The sequence below is a fragment of the Propithecus coquereli genome, unplaced genomic scaffold (genome assembly GCF_000956105.1).
Source record: "Propithecus coquereli isolate 6110/MARCELLA unplaced genomic scaffold, Pcoq_1.0 Scaffold491, whole genome shotgun sequence".
Taxonomy (NCBI): Eukaryota; Metazoa; Chordata; class Mammalia; order Primates; family Indriidae; genus Propithecus; species Propithecus coquereli.
In genome coordinates this window covers 1,607,599-1,622,093 of record NW_012150741.1, presented here as the reverse complement: position 1 = coordinate 1,622,093, position 14,495 = coordinate 1,607,599, and the positions used below count along the sequence as shown (strand labels likewise).

Below are 14,495 nucleotides of genomic sequence, written 5' to 3'. Positions count from 1 at the left end.
CACAGAGCAGGTTAGAGCGGAGCCCTGCTGAAGGCCTGGGGTGCCCCAGAGTGGGGAGGTGCTCCTCTTCCTACAGGGCTGGCTAGACAGCCACCAGGGAGCCTCCTGAGAGCGAGCGCCCTCGCCAAGGTCAAGCACAGGTGCTGACAGGCCACTAAGGACCTGGCCGGGTGAGTCAGGACAGGCGGGCTCTTGGAGGAGGTGGCTTTTAAGCAAACCTAGACTGCCGGCTGGCCTGCCTGGCCGGACCCCGCCAGCCCCTCCTCTGCACCCGTTCCTGTTTGTTCTCTGGGGGATGGCTCGCATCTGCCCTGTGTGCCGCTCTCGCCATCTTACCGTTCTGCAGGACATGAGGCTCTCACTCTGGATAAAGAGGGGCTCTCTGCCGTCCCTGCCTGTCACTCAACCCTAGCTAGGGCTCCTTTGTGTCAAGATCGGGATGGAACAGCTGCTGGAACGCAGTTGGCTCACTCCCCCCCCCCCCGCACTCCCCTCCCCGCCCCGGGGCAGAGGGACAGATGCTCTGTTTAGAATTTCTTCAGGGAGACAGCCAACAAGGGCATTCTTTCTATTCCTCGGGCTTCCCTAGCCAAAAATGGAGGCTTAGTCAGGAGACAGCTGCAGAGGCAGTGGCCCCGGGGAAATCCCACCCAGTGTAGCGGCAATGGCCTCAGGGAGAAACTGTCTGGAGCTGCCTCCTTCCACTGAAGCTTGAGAGCAGTGCCTGCATTGGAATGTGATGGAGGGCAGGACTTTGGACTCAGGCAAGATGGACCTGGGTTTGAATCCCAGCTCTGCCACTAGTGTTTCCATTTGAATTTTGGGCCGTTTCCCTTTCAGAAGCCTGTTTCCTCACCTGCAGAGTGGAGACAACATCCCTACTAGTCTCTAGGGTTGTTGTTGGGATTAAACGAGTTGATGCATATTAAAGCTTCTATTATGGTACCTGGCAAACTCCAGGAGTCCAGGAACTGTTAGTTCCCTTCTCCCACAATAGAGCAGGTGACTTTCTGTACTCAGCACAGATTAGCTGTGGGCATCTGGGTATGATGTGGCCTCCAGCATCCAGTAGCCCCAGTTCTGGAAAATCTTCTTTATGGTTTTTTTTTTTTTTTTCTCATTGGATTCCTTCAATCCAGGGTTTCTTGAAGTTGGGGAACTTAAGGCCTTCAGCTGTTGTGTGCTTAAGCCTTGTCATAATCCCACACAGCAGGATGTTGTAGTGGGTATGGGATATGGAAGGGGACAGGGTTGGTGGATAAAATGCGGTTGGTGGGGGAGAAGGAGAGAGAGAGAGATTCTGTTGTAACAAACCCCCTGGGAGACAGGAAGAGGCCAAAGGATGGCCCAGTGAGGGCTCTACCGCTCTGAAAGGCAAGGAGCTATTGGCTCACTGCTTTTTTCATCCTCCCCTGGGGCCAGGTGTGCTGGGACCCTGAAATCGTCAGGAGGGACGGCAGACACCGCAGCAGTGGCAGGAGGGCACCTCTCAGTGCCGTCAAGACTGCCCACTGCCAGTGCGTAGCCTGCGTGACGAGTCTCGGTCCAAGCTCCAGTGAGCCCTGTGAGCTCGAGTAAGTGGTTGATCTTCTCTAGTTCTCGATTTTTTCATCTGAAGAATGTGGGTAATAATTGCTAACTGTCTGCTTACAGGACTGTCAGAGGATCCTGAGCGCTCAGTGAGGTGCTAGACAGAGGTAGGGGGAGGCAGATAAGTGGGTTCCCTTCCATGTGGACCACAAGGAACACCTGTCCCTCCAGACTCGGGGACCACCCACCTGGAACCTTGAGTAGTTGCCTTGGCAACCCATTGCCTGGCTAACTCCTACTCCTTCTTCAGGTTTCAGCTTAAACTTCAGTTCTGCAAGGTCTTCTGGACCCTTAGACCTGGCCCGCCTCCTGCAAGCTCTCACAGCATTCTGCACATTCCTTTTATAGCATGTGCCGTGAGTTGAAGAGTGTGGCTATCTGTGTGATTACTCATTTAACACCTGTCTTCCACACCAGACTCCAGGCTCCGCAAGGGAAAGGAATATGCTCCTGTTGCACATCGTCCCATCACCAGCACAGAGCAGGTAGGTAGTGAACTGCCTGCCTCCGCTCCCTTTTGCGCTTGAGTCAACCCGACGCCCAGCACCCGTCCACTGCATCCCCATTGCCCAACATCTCCTTATGAGGGGCAGGGAAGGGTTGCATCTTCCTTCCCTTACAATTCAAGGAACAAGTCGTCAGCTACATAACAGTTGCCCTTCTTCCCATCCTCCCAGGGTGGCAGCCCTGCCCAGGATCCAAAAGTCTGCAATAGCCTATTTAGTCATTAAATATTTAGCTTTGCACAAGGCTGCCCTCTTGTGGTTGAACGTGCAGGCGCGCCTGGGAAGGATGGAAACCCCAGTGGCCAGGATCCAGCGGGCTGAGCCTTGCTGAGCCGGGGAACAGGCAAGTTGGGGTTAGGGTTAGGGTTAGGGTTAGGGGAAGCACCTCCAGGTGAAGATTCATGTCAGTTCTCCATCCTTATGAACGGCTCCCTCCCAATCTAACAGGAGGCCCCCTCTAGGAAGAGCAAGAAATGAAGTGATGCTCCCTAGAAACCCAGCCTCACTCCCAGCAGGGTGGAGTGGGGTAGCGGGGAGCTGGTTTAAATAGCTCTTCCTTCTCCTCAGTGGTGTGCTGGCAAACGTTTAACAATCAGCTCTCCAGACAAATCCTGATTTATTGCATTTATCGACTTCTGACCCCCACCATGGACAATTTTAAACTGCCAGTGTGACGTCACTGAGCGAGGAGTTGGGGAGACACCCAGCAGCACACCACTGCGTGGAATTCCCACTGTACAGTGCTCCGGACTCAAATAACTCCAGGAGCACGGTCAATGGTAAAATACAGTGAAATAACTGGGAAGTGATGCGTTTTGATTATTTATCGCATTTGTTTTCAACATGATGTATTGAATCACAAGTTTATATAATTTACTTTTTCATAATGGCCGTGTTTAACAACTGATTTGCAAAATTCTGGGAAATTAAATAATTGGTTTCTGCAAGCCTAGTGGTAAGAGCTGACTCAGCATACCACTGCTTCCCTCCTCTTCCCCCTTCCCGCTGCTTTCCCTCCCCGCCTCCACCCCCTGCTCCCCGCTTCTTTCCTCTGTTCTCCTTCTCTTTCTCCTCCTCCTCTTCCTCTTTCGTGGCCTCCCTGACATTCTGTGTGGGTAGGAGGGACAGGGAATATGGAAGGGCCCTTTGCTGCAGACGTTGCTGTTCTCTGAGCCAGGGCCATAGGTGTTAAGGAAAAGAGGATGGAGAAATGCAAATTCATGTACGGAAGGACATTTCGGTATGAGTGTGTGTGTGTGCATGTGTTGGGGTGGGTATGTGATTTTTGCAACTGGATCACAAGGCTGATTAATGCTTGCACTAAAGAGCACTCAGAGATACGGGACTGGGCTCTCTGGCCTGGGCCCCGTGCCCTCGGTGGTCCTTAGAGGGCCCTGGCCAGGGAGGAGCGGCAGAGTCAGACTAGGTGAAGCGGCCTACAGGGAGCCGGGGCAGGCAGAAGTAGGCGCTGGGGAAGAGGCTGAGGTTGATGGGGTTGCCATCCAGGCGGATGTCTTCCAGCTGCCTGCGAGTGTGTTTGTGCTCCTCAGGGTCGCAGAAGGTGTCTCTCTGCATGGTCTCTATCCTGTTATTCTGGAAAGAACACAGGGCGGCTGAGCCCCGCCTAGAGGACCTGCCCTTAGGCAGCACTAAAGCCTCTCCCTTGTGCAGGTGGAGAAACTGAGGCCCATGGGGCCAAGGCCACACAACAAGGGGTGAGAAGAGGAGGCCCACAGGAGGTGGATGGAGAGAGAGGGCAGAGATTAGGAGGAATGAAGGGAAGAGGAAGAGAGAGGAAGGAGGCGAAGACTGAAGAGAAGGAGGAAGAAGAGAGACAGAGGGTAGGAAAAAGGAAGAAGAAAAAGCAACTGGGCAAGACGAAATAAAGACATGGAGGGAGAAGAAGTGTTTTAAAAAGAAGAAATGGAGAAAATCAAACTGGGCCCATGGACATTACCTCGACGAGACCTACCAGTCCTGTGTCCACTAAACCCTCCAGCAAAGGAGACCCCACCGCTGCCTAGGCCTTGCACTGCCGCTGCCGGGACCTGCCCGGCTATCTAACTAGCTTGTCCTCTGTGCGCTGTGCGCTGCCCTCGCTCTGGGTGACGCTCTCACCTGCAGGTGCAGCGAGCGCAGGCTCAGGGGGAAAGGGCCAGGGACGGACTCCAGCAGGTTGTCGGCCAGGAAGAGGAACTGCAGCTTCTTCATCGCCTGTGGAGAATGCAAAGAGGTGGGGAGGCTGCAGGGTCTTGGCGGGCCCTGGCAGAGAGAAGGGGCCTGGTGAAGCCAGAGTCAGGTGTCCCCATTCATTCACTCAGGGTTTGTTTAGGCTGCAGGGTTTGTTTAGCCGCAGCCGTGCTGCAGGGCACGCGCTGGTCTGTAAGGAGTTACAGACACCAGCTCCAGCTGGATACACAAGGAAAGCTGCTGCCGCTGATGTGCGGCAGCTGGGGTGTAAGGGAGCCAGTCGGCTGTTAATGACGCCTGGGAGGTGCAGGTGGGGCAGGGACAGGGACGAAGGGTGGACCAGGGCACATTTCAGTTCAGCCTCAAGTTCTCTGCTCTCAGAAGGGACTTTCCCCAAGGAAAAGTCTCCGAACGCTAAACCTGGAGCAGAGGTGGAGAGCACGCTCGGGAGACACCCAGACAGGCGGAACGAGCAGGGTGAGGCACACAGAGGCAAAGCGGGTGCGTGAGTCTAGGGCTCTGAGTCGGTGGCTTAATCAGAGAGGGTTTGGGAAGAGATAAGCCTTCGGGGGGCTCCGAGGGCAGGGAGGAATGGTAGCTACCACTGATGGAGCAGCTACTGTGTGTATTTAATCCTCCTATGCTCTTTACAAATGCTATCTTGTTTAATCTTCCAGCAGCAGTGTCAACTAGGTATTATTACCTTCATTTTGCAGCTGAGAAAACAAGATCAGAGAGGTTAGGCGACTCTCACACAAACCCAGGTCTCTCTGGCTCCAAAGCCCATCTCTTACCCCGGGCTGAGAAAACAGCCCCAAGTCAAGGCAAAGCAGCACCTCCTACTATGGAGACAGCTAGGATGTTTCTTAGGCCGGAGCGGCGAGCGACTTCAGTGATCCTGCAATCCCAGTTCTTCGCTTAGCGATGGAAGCACTGAGGCCCAAGGTCTAGCGGCAGGTTTCTGACTCCTGGTCCAGTGCTCTTCCCACCACAACAGTGCTATTGATACCGTGTTCCATTATCCCCCCTCAAGGGCCACTGCAGATGGGAGAAGACTGAGAGGGTGGAAGGTATTTGGGGAGGGAGCAAGCAGGCATGCCTCTGTGCCCTCACCCTTTTCAAAAAGGCAGCTCTAATTAGATTTATTTGATGCTTCTAAATATGAATTAGTTTGTGAAACAGATTCTACCACTCGAGAGAGAGCGAGCACTTCAAAGCCCACACGAAGGAGCTGAGACTGAAAGAGGAGTAATCGGTCTTTGAAAGCCACTCTCATCATTCGAGCAGCGCGCTTGTTCACGCTCCACCTCTTCCCTGCACCTGCACCCAGGGCTCTGCCAGCCCTGCTGGATGGGCGGCCCCAGGGGCCACATTTGTGTCATATTACTGAGCCCTTGCCATCAGAACTGGCCAACCAATGATCAATCAGATCGTATCGCTTGCGAATTGGATTATAGAAAGACAACGATATGTCACTTAATGGTAGCTTTGGGAAATAAAAGGATACGGAGAGTTAGGGCTGGAGTCAGCTCTGTTGCGAGGCAAAGTCATGTGTAAGCCAGAGTCTGCAGGGAGCAGAACCTATGAGTACGCAGAGGACACTGCTGGGCAGACAGGTGCATGGAGCAGATGCACAGAGAGAAGCCAAGACAAGAGACCATGTGCCCCACAGAGGGAGAGAAAGAGATGTTGACCTTGGTTTCTGATCCCCCATTCCTAGTGCAGGTTGAACATCCCAAATCCAAAAGACTGAAATCCTAAATGCTCTAAAACCTGAAACTTTCTGAGCACCAACATGACGCTCAAAGGAAATGCTCATTGGTAACAGGCCTGTGAGGCGTAATGGTACTGTTTCCTGTTCATGTGGGTTCTCGGGATGACATGCTGTAAAACACCCTTTTCTTGGGTCAGCGTCAGATTCTTGCAACCAAAAGAATCTTAATAAACAACAAATGCAAACGGATGAAAAATGGGGTTTGATTTTTATACCCCATGACAGGGTTGGAGCAGGGATACTCCGTGGGGGCATGATGTGTGGGTGGAGGTGGGGCTTGGCGGTGGGAGGTGATGGACGCCAGGCCCTGGCTTACCCTGAAGGCTCCAGGGTGTATCCCCGAGCTCCGCAGCCGATTCAGGCGAACGTCTAGGAACTCGATGCCACCGGGCAGCACCGGCAGAGCTGCCAGCTTATTCCCTGGGAGGATCAGATGCTGAAGGGCAGACAGCATGCGGAAGGCATCGTTGTCGATGGAGGAGATGGAGTTGCTAGAGAGGTCAATTCTCTTCAGTTTGGCTGAGGGACATCGGGGTAGAACAAAGAGAGATACTGGGACGCACCATCTTTCCTTGTCCCCTGTAGGATCTGCCTCCACGCCCTGCTCCTTTCCTCTCAAGACCAGGGAATTCTAACCAGTTCCCCACCTGCACTAGGTCCAAGCCAGAAGAAATAACATTATAAATCAGGACTCCTTGGAAAAGCCCTCGAATGCCTTGATACCTTTCCCTGGAGTTCTGTCCAGCGGTGGCAGCCCACCTTGGGTTGGTTGGTGGAAGCCTCCTGAGAGCGAAAACCAACAGGCTCAGGAGCCCCTGGCTCCACTCCACCTCCACTCATTAATTTACAGAAAGGGCACCGAGGCCGGAAAGGCTGTGGGTAATTGGTGGTAGAATCTGGGTTAGAGCCAGGTCTCCTGTCTGGAGCAGGGCAGAAGGCATAAAGAAGCAAAACCAACAGCCACGTAAACAGCATCAGTGCTACGGAGAGCAGACTTAGGGTAGTCTTGTCCAGAGGCCAGCTGGTCTCAGAGCTATAGTTGCTGGAACATTCTGGAAATGTTGGCTTGATCATACCTTCCCTTGCCAGCTTCCCAGATCTTTTGCGAGAACAAATAAGAACAGGCCATTTTCACCCTCTAAACTCTTCCAGGAAAGGAATTAGAGAGGCTTGGGGTTATTTCCCTTTGACAGATAGAAAGACTGAGAGCCAACAGGGAAAGACTAACACAGGTGGGGGCTGACACAGTGTCTGGTGACTGTTCCCCTGGCTGGGTGGCAAGGGAAAGGACCCTGCTGGTCCCCTCTTCCTGGCCCCCTCTCCTCTTTTCTCAGGGCCTTACATACTCAGCCCTTCGAAGTCTCCAGCCCTGACATGGCTGATACGGTTGAAGCGGGCATACAGGTAGACAGTTGTCCAGGGAAGAGGTGGAATGTCCTCTAGGTCGATGTCATCACAGTACACGGAGGAACCAAGGCACACGCAGACCAGACAGGTGGGCAGATCTGGCCCAGGCGGAAGACAGAACAAAGGGAGAGAGATCCCTTCAGGCTCTGGGGCCAATGGTCCTTGCCCCAAGGAGTGTCTGAGCCATGACCATCAGTGTTCTCTTGACAGCCTATGCGTTGCTGCCCAGAACCAGCAGGCATCATGTACCCAGACAGCAGTGTTAGTGCTTCCCAGCCTGTCACTCCACCCTCAGTTACTACCAGTTCGAGCCTATTTGTGCTTTCATCAGACCCTGGTCCTGTGTACATTTTTCTGGGGCTCTGTGGGTGTTTCTAGGACATTCATTGGTCTCTTTTCCATAGGTCTCCTCTCTGGTTTCAAAAAGCACACTGAAGATGAAATAGAGCCAGAATTAAGTGGAATGGCCAGTGGTTGCTGGCTCTGCTGCCTGCCTTGGGAGAGAGAAATTAGGTAAGTTCTGTGTGGCTCCAAGGAGCATAATGGAACCAAGGGGGAGTGGACAATGCCTGCCCAGCATCCATTTCCTCTTCTTATGGCATCAGCATTCCAATTTTCCACTGGGAAACAGCCCTCCCCTGTTCTCCGTCCTTGACCCTATCCTTCTCTGTATCCAGTGGTCACGAGACTTAGGCCAGGCCCTCCAACAGACTGGGGAGACTTTATTGTCTCCTACAACTAATAGTGCAGGTGGTTTCTGCCATTTGCTATCACAAGGTGCAGAGATTACTGAGAGACCAGTATTAGCCCAACTCAAGGAAGAACCCTGGTAGCAGCGACACAGCCCCAAGATTAAGAGTCAGCTCTTCTCTGCCAGCAGTGACCAGCAGGAGTAGGTGAAGTGGGCAGGGGTGGGGGTGGCCAGTTCCCTTCTTATCTCAAGGGCTCAAATGGCAGTTTAGCTGAGGCTTGTTATGGTCTCTTCAAGCCTGAGACTGTAGCTCCAAGAGGTCATGGATCCCTGACCGAATGGTTTTTCTGTGATGCCTCAAACCTGAGGTCCACCCAAGGCAGACATCCCAAGAGGAGAACAGGGAGGCTGAGGACAAACAAATGCTGTATGAACTTCATCCCTCCTCTGCCCCAGTTTCTCATCCCCAGTGGAGTGCCAAGCCCTGACTGCCAGGGTGCCAGCTCCCAGGCTCCAGGAAGTTGGGGAAGGAAAGAGCTGCTAAGGAGGGAATTTGAAGCTGAAAGCAGTGTGACAGCTTCATTTGCTCCCATGCCAAGTGACAGCCACAAAGTTATTTATTCTTCTCTACAGGCTTTTAATTGTCTCTAATCTAATTACCACTCAACCTGCTCCCCCGGTGATGCTATTAGTTAAGGTAGGGTGGCTTTGCTAGGGCATAAGGGAGTTCTTGCATTTCTTTGTTTCCTACTCAATTTGTGCATTCAGGCAAAAGTATTAGGACAGCCAGTCTCTGCCTTTGATTATTTTTTCCCCTGTTCTTACTGTGGCTATTTCCCCTCCTCTCCTGCTGGTTAGGGTGGCCCTGGCCACATTCTGTTCTGGCACCACCTGGTGCTGGGTCACAGCTGCTTGGCCTATGACCTGTGGAAACTGTGACCGTGTGACTGCACTTACCGTGGTTGGCCAAGAAGCCTGATAGGCCCAGCGTCGTAGGCCTGGTCATCATGGGGTTTGCTGAGGATGTCCTTGCAGGCATAGAGCTCTTGGTGGCACTGACCCTGGTTGGAGGAGCCAGGCTGGTCACCTTAATCTGGAAGACATAGCACGCAGTTCACAGTGGGCCAGCTTTCGACTGAGAGGGACTTAACTTTGGACTCCGGGAACCAGTTTCAAACCAATTTCAAATTGGTTCAATTCACCAATTTCTAACTTGCAAAGAATCACTGTGGAGGAGGAAGGGGAGGGACAGCGGAGAAAGTAAGCAGGAAAGGGACCTTAGAGAGCATCAGGCTCAGCATCATGTTATATGAAGGAAGAACCTGAGGCCCAGAAAGGGGAAGGATGAGGGCCAAGGAGCCAGTAGGTGGTTCCAGGCCAGAGCTGGAACCCAGGTGCCTGATTTCCCTTGCTCCGGGCTGACCAAGCTCACGCAGGGGCTTCAGGGCTTGCAGTCCCTGCTGCCCCGGTCCGGCCTGCGGGCAGGGATAGAACCTCAGACTGGAGGACAGTCTCAGGGCAGAGACAGGGGTGGCATCTCCTTTTCTAGGGAGAACATGAGGACATTGCTGATCCCCACGCCAGTGAGCCATGGCTTAGGGTCCTGCTTGGTGGCGGGGAGAGGGGTCCCACCAAGGTTGCCACAAACGGACAAAGACATTGCATGTTTGTGTCCTCTTTCTTAGCGTCATCTAAGTGACAAGTTCCTGTGGAGGGACAAGAATTTTCACCTCAGAGAGAGAGAGAGAGAGATGGGGCTTTTGGCTTTTGCATTAGAGGCAGGTGGAGAGGGGCCAGGCCCCTGGCTCCCAGTTTCTTCCAGGGAACACATCTGGTCTGCTGTGTCCCTCACCTCCAGGAGCTGTTCCCCATAATCTGTGAGCTCCTCGTAGTTGCTCAGGTCAATGACATCGCCGTAGTTGTCCGGGTTTGGGACATTGTTCCCCACAGGCAGAGCTGCGTAAGAGTCCTCTTCCCTGGGCGTCTGCTCTTCTCTCCTCTTCCTTCCCTCCTTTGGGAGAGAAGCTGTTCCTGCCTCCCGCAGCACCAGAGCCAGCAGGCCCAGGAAAGCCAGGAGTCTCATGGGGTCCTGGGGGTGGCAGGAGGAAGGGGGCAGGCTCTCTGGAGTGTTGTGGGAACGGCTCACACTTACCCCACTCCCAACCCCCACACTGGTGCACACACACACACACTCTCAGTGCTCTTAGCACCTGTGCAAGCTCCCCACAGGCTGGGACCAGGTCTACCAGCAACCCCCCAGCATCATCCCCCTGGGGTCTTTGCATGCTCACCCACACCCCGATGTCACTCGCACAGCCACGTGCCGACACCTGGCAGAGGCTCGCTCATTCATCTCAGCACAGACACAGGAAGGTCCCCTTGTCTACACACTTCCCTGTGAACCAGGCTCTCGCTCGTGCATTCACACAGATGGTCTCTCTCACACAAGCACACATTCAGAATGTGACTGCTAGTCGCTAAACCAGATTTCAAGAAACTTCAACGTCGAGGAGTCTTGTGGGTTTGTTTTAAAAGATCATTCATTCGTGCATTTGCTAAACCACATGTACGGGGTATCTGAGTTCCAGGCCCCAGACTTGTCTCCGGGGGTACAGAACAAATAAGGCACAGCTCTTCCCAGGAGCACCTCGCCCATTTGGAAGACTCGGACTTCTAAAGTGACGTACGATGTAAAAGCGAATGTTAGTTTCTAAAATACACTCATAAACGCAGCTCTTTAGAAACAGATGATCACAGATATGAGAGTTCTTTGTGTGTGGTTGAGGGAGTGTGTACACACCCAGAAAGTTGCTTAGATGGATGTCTGTGTGCATCTGTGTGTGTGCACACAGGTAACTAACTACGTACACATGTGAAGTGCACGTGAGTATAAATCTTCGTGTGGTTCATCCACATATGTGCAGACGGGCCAAGAAGTGTGTGTGGCATGATGTTGAGGCAGCCAGGCCAAGCGTGTGCACCGTCACACCCAGCGTCCGTCTGGCAATGCAGCTCTCCCCAAAGCCAGCTGCACAAGTTTCCAGTAGCTTCTTCCCCTTTCCTAATTCCAGCTGGGCAAGGGGGCAAGCCCCAGCAGCAGTAAGAGGTGTCTCTTCACCTAGCCTCCCACTCCCATACCTCACTCCAAATTGACATAATCTTAAAAAAAAATCCCTAAGACAAGAGTTTACTGCCCACCCAGAAGGCTCCTCCAGCTTCTCTGGCCAGAGGCCTAAACTCTCTTCATCCTCCCTGCCCAGCCCTCAACTCTTTCCCCTTATTTGCATCCCGATGGGCCTAAGGCCCCAAACTTTGGACCTTACCTCTTTAAGGCTTTTGGTTCCTGAATGGAGCCCAGCAGCTTCCAGAGATGCACGGACTCTGGTGGAAATGTGGTCTGAATTGGGGCCTGGATTAACAGTGGGTGCTGCGGAGGGTGAGGCCTGCGACCAATCAGACTGCTCATTCTCCCTGAAGGCCCGCAGTTTCCCCTCCTCCTTCCTTGGGTCAGGGAGGTCTCCCACCCCATTCCTGCTCTCTTCCTCCACCCACTGTGCCCCCCACCTCCCACTGGGCTCGCCTCTTACTCTGTCAGCTACTTCTCTCTTTTCCTGGCCCACCCTCCTGAGAAGGCCACATCTCTGAGGCCGGGCAATGCCCACCCCAAGGGAGGGACCCCCCCCCTCAGATCCCAAGCACTCAGAGAAGGCTGCAGTGGGGTTTGTGGAGGGACGGAGCTTGCCCTTCTAGCACTTTTCTCCAGCCAGAGAGCGATGAGGTTTGGGCTTCGTAGCTGGAATCCAAAGATAAAAAGAGGCTGAGGTCAGGCACCCCAGAGAGCCCCCCACCCCCACCCAGCGCCCCAGCACAGGGACCATAACTGAGCAAAATCACCGGAGGGAGGGTCTGAAGGGCTAGGTGGTTCAAGGAGAAGGTGAATGGGGGAGGAGGCAGGATACGAAAGCCAACTTCAAGTTCACACATGAGATCATGAGGAGGATAAAGGAGAAGGGAAGGAAAGGGACTTCCTGGGCATAAACACTGGAAGACAGTGTGTAGGGTCCTCAGCGGGCTAGGAAATGTCCCTTCCCTCACCCTCAGCTGTGCAGTCACCCCTCGGACCCCCAAGTCCATGGAAGCCTGAGTCCGTTACAGAAAACGGCATAGCATTTGCATATAACCTACCCCCATCCTCCCGTATAGTTTAGATCATCTCTGGATCACTTATACTGCCTGATGCAATGCCTACACATCACTTTGCTCGTGTGGATTCGAAAGCATTCTTGGCACGTGGCAAATTCAAACTTTGCTTTTGGGAACTTTGCGGAATTTTTTCCTGTTTTTTATCTGCAGTTGGTTAAATCCATGGATGCGGAACCTGCAGATACAGAGGCCCACTGAGAGACTCCCCTTTCCTTGGTGCCTCAGGCAGGAAGTAGGGCAAGTCCTCGCTGAAGGCAAGGGCAAGGGTGGCTAAGATGTCTCCCCAGATTCTGCCAACCTGCACCCCCCATCTTTCCAGGTTCTTCAGTGATGCTCCTTGCTCCCCACTGACAAGATATTGAATCCCAGCTTCAAGCCCCCCTAAAGATCAGCTACTCCAAACCCCCTATTGAATAGATGAAGAAACTGAGGCCCAGAGAGGTGAGGTGACTTGCTCAAGGTCACAGAGCCAGGGCCAGCGCCTAGATCTGCTGTCAGGCCAGAGGGTTTCCTTTGCTCATATGCCCCTCCCCCTTTTCAACCTCCTCTCCAGGAGTCCCGAGTCCATGTGTCTCCAGGCCGCCAGAGCAGATGGCCTTGGCAGAGCTCATCTCTGCCCTGGCACGCCAGGTGAAGAGGCAGATCTAATAGCCTGGCAGAAGAGGGCAGCGCTTGGCCTGCAGTCTTCCTGGGCGCCAGCTGCTGTGGGAGGGGGCTTCCCCCAGCCCAAAAGCCTGGTCACCAGAGCAAGACATGTTCCTGTGCTTCTGGCAGCCCCCATCTGGGGAGAGACACCATCAGGGGCTCTGCTGGGTGGAAGGAGAGATAGTCCTGGAGCCTGGAGGGTGCCCAGGAGGCAGATGGCACATTTGGCGGGCTGTGCTCCTCCATTTCTCTCCACAGCCTGGGCTGCGTGGCCAGGTCCCTCCGCCCCCACAGCCAGCCTGGGCGCATCTCCTTCTCTGACCCCACACCACTCACTACTGCAAAAAGTACAAATGCGATCCCCACGTTCTCAGTGGCACACACAGTCCTGCCATCCCTGCTCTGTTGCCGTGCCCCGCCCCCCCTGCAATGGGTCCTCCCCAACGTACCTGTGCCTGCTCCCCACACTCCTGCTAGGACACAGGCTCTTGTCCTGGACCCTCTCTCAATTTCTACTCTCACTTTCCCAAGCTTACAGGCCACACACTCTTGGACCCATGGGTTTCAAGGAGTGTCCATGGATGTGTACATGCGACCTGTGGGGAGAACGTCTCACCAGCAGGCTGTTGTTCCAGGCAGCTCGGTTCTCCTAGAACCTGGCAAGGGAGGCAGGAGGTGGGGAAGGCGTCCTAATCCTAATGTCTCATTAGGAGAGGCACAAGGCATGTTGATGGATTGGAGGTGGCAGGCAGTGTGGACAGAAGTCTGGCCAGCCAACCCTGTTGCTGCCCCTCTCATGAACAGGGGAGAGAAAGGCGCAGGGAAGTGCGGGAACCCTCCTGCGTTTTGGAGGACATGGGTATATTCCCTGCTGAGGATTTGTAGCCACATAACTCCGTGACCAGAACACGACCCTCTCCTCTCTTCCAAACACACATCCCCCCACAGGGTAGATTCCACACCCTCCTACCTCTTTGTTCATGCTGTTTCCCCTCCTGGTTATGTGCTTGTTTTTTTCCTTCTCCCACCTGGCAAAATATGATTCATCCCTTAAGTGACAGCTCACATGACAGGAGCCTTTCTGGTTTCCCTCGGGCAGAGGTAGAAGCCCTCTCCTTAGTGCTGTTTGTACACAGCATTGTTACAAACACTTCAGACGTCGAAGTATCAATGCATGGATTTTCCCCCCTTTGCAAACTTATGAATTCCTCAAGGGCGCGGGGTGTATATGACCAAACCTTGAATCTTAGCTGGGAACTGGGCATATAGTCAATGTCCATTGAACACTTGCTGAGTTGAACTGAAGCAGGTGTTTGGTAGGCAGGTGGGAGGGGTGAGGGCATCATCTGGCAGTTTTCATCCTAAAGAAGATAGTGTAGGCTGGGAGGATCATGAATCCCACTTCTGGAACTAATCTTCCCTCTGAAGAGAGATTCTGGGTTACCCGGCTCTGGCCCTTGTGTGAACTTCTGTATGCCCTGTGGGCCAT

The 14,495-nt window shown here is 53.6% G+C and overlaps 1 protein-coding gene across 1 annotated transcript; it reads right to left on the bottom strand.

The window, feature by feature from the left end:
• Positions 1–3,494: 3,494 nt before the first annotated feature.
• On the bottom strand, positions 3,495–10,241 carry OPTC (opticin). Its single transcript, XM_012655913.1, has 6 exons — positions 10,011–10,241; positions 9,116–9,251; positions 7,407–7,565; positions 6,377–6,579; positions 4,215–4,310; positions 3,495–3,689 (listed from the first exon to the last, which is right to left on the bottom strand). The coding sequence occupies exons 1-6, from the start codon at positions 10,239–10,241 to the stop codon at positions 3,519–3,521; spliced, it is 996 nt and encodes a 331-aa protein (XP_012511367.1). The 3' UTR covers positions 3,495–3,518.
• Positions 10,242–14,495: the final 4,254 nt, after the last annotated feature.

Bases quoted from the DNA above. Each gene is read 5' to 3' on its own strand.
- OPTC (XM_012655913.1), bottom strand. From the start codon at position 10,241: ATGAGACTCCTGGCTTTCCTGGGCCTGCTGGCTCTGGTGCTGCGGGAG. The intron at 9,252-10,010 runs GTGAGGGACACA...TATGTCTTCCAG, and splicing joins ATGGGGAACAGCTCCTGGAG to ATTAAGGTGACCAGCCTGGC. The intron at 7,566-9,115 runs GTAAGTGCAGTC...CGCCTGGGCCAG, and splicing joins AGGCTTCTTGGCCAACCACG to ATCTGCCCACCTGTCTGGTC.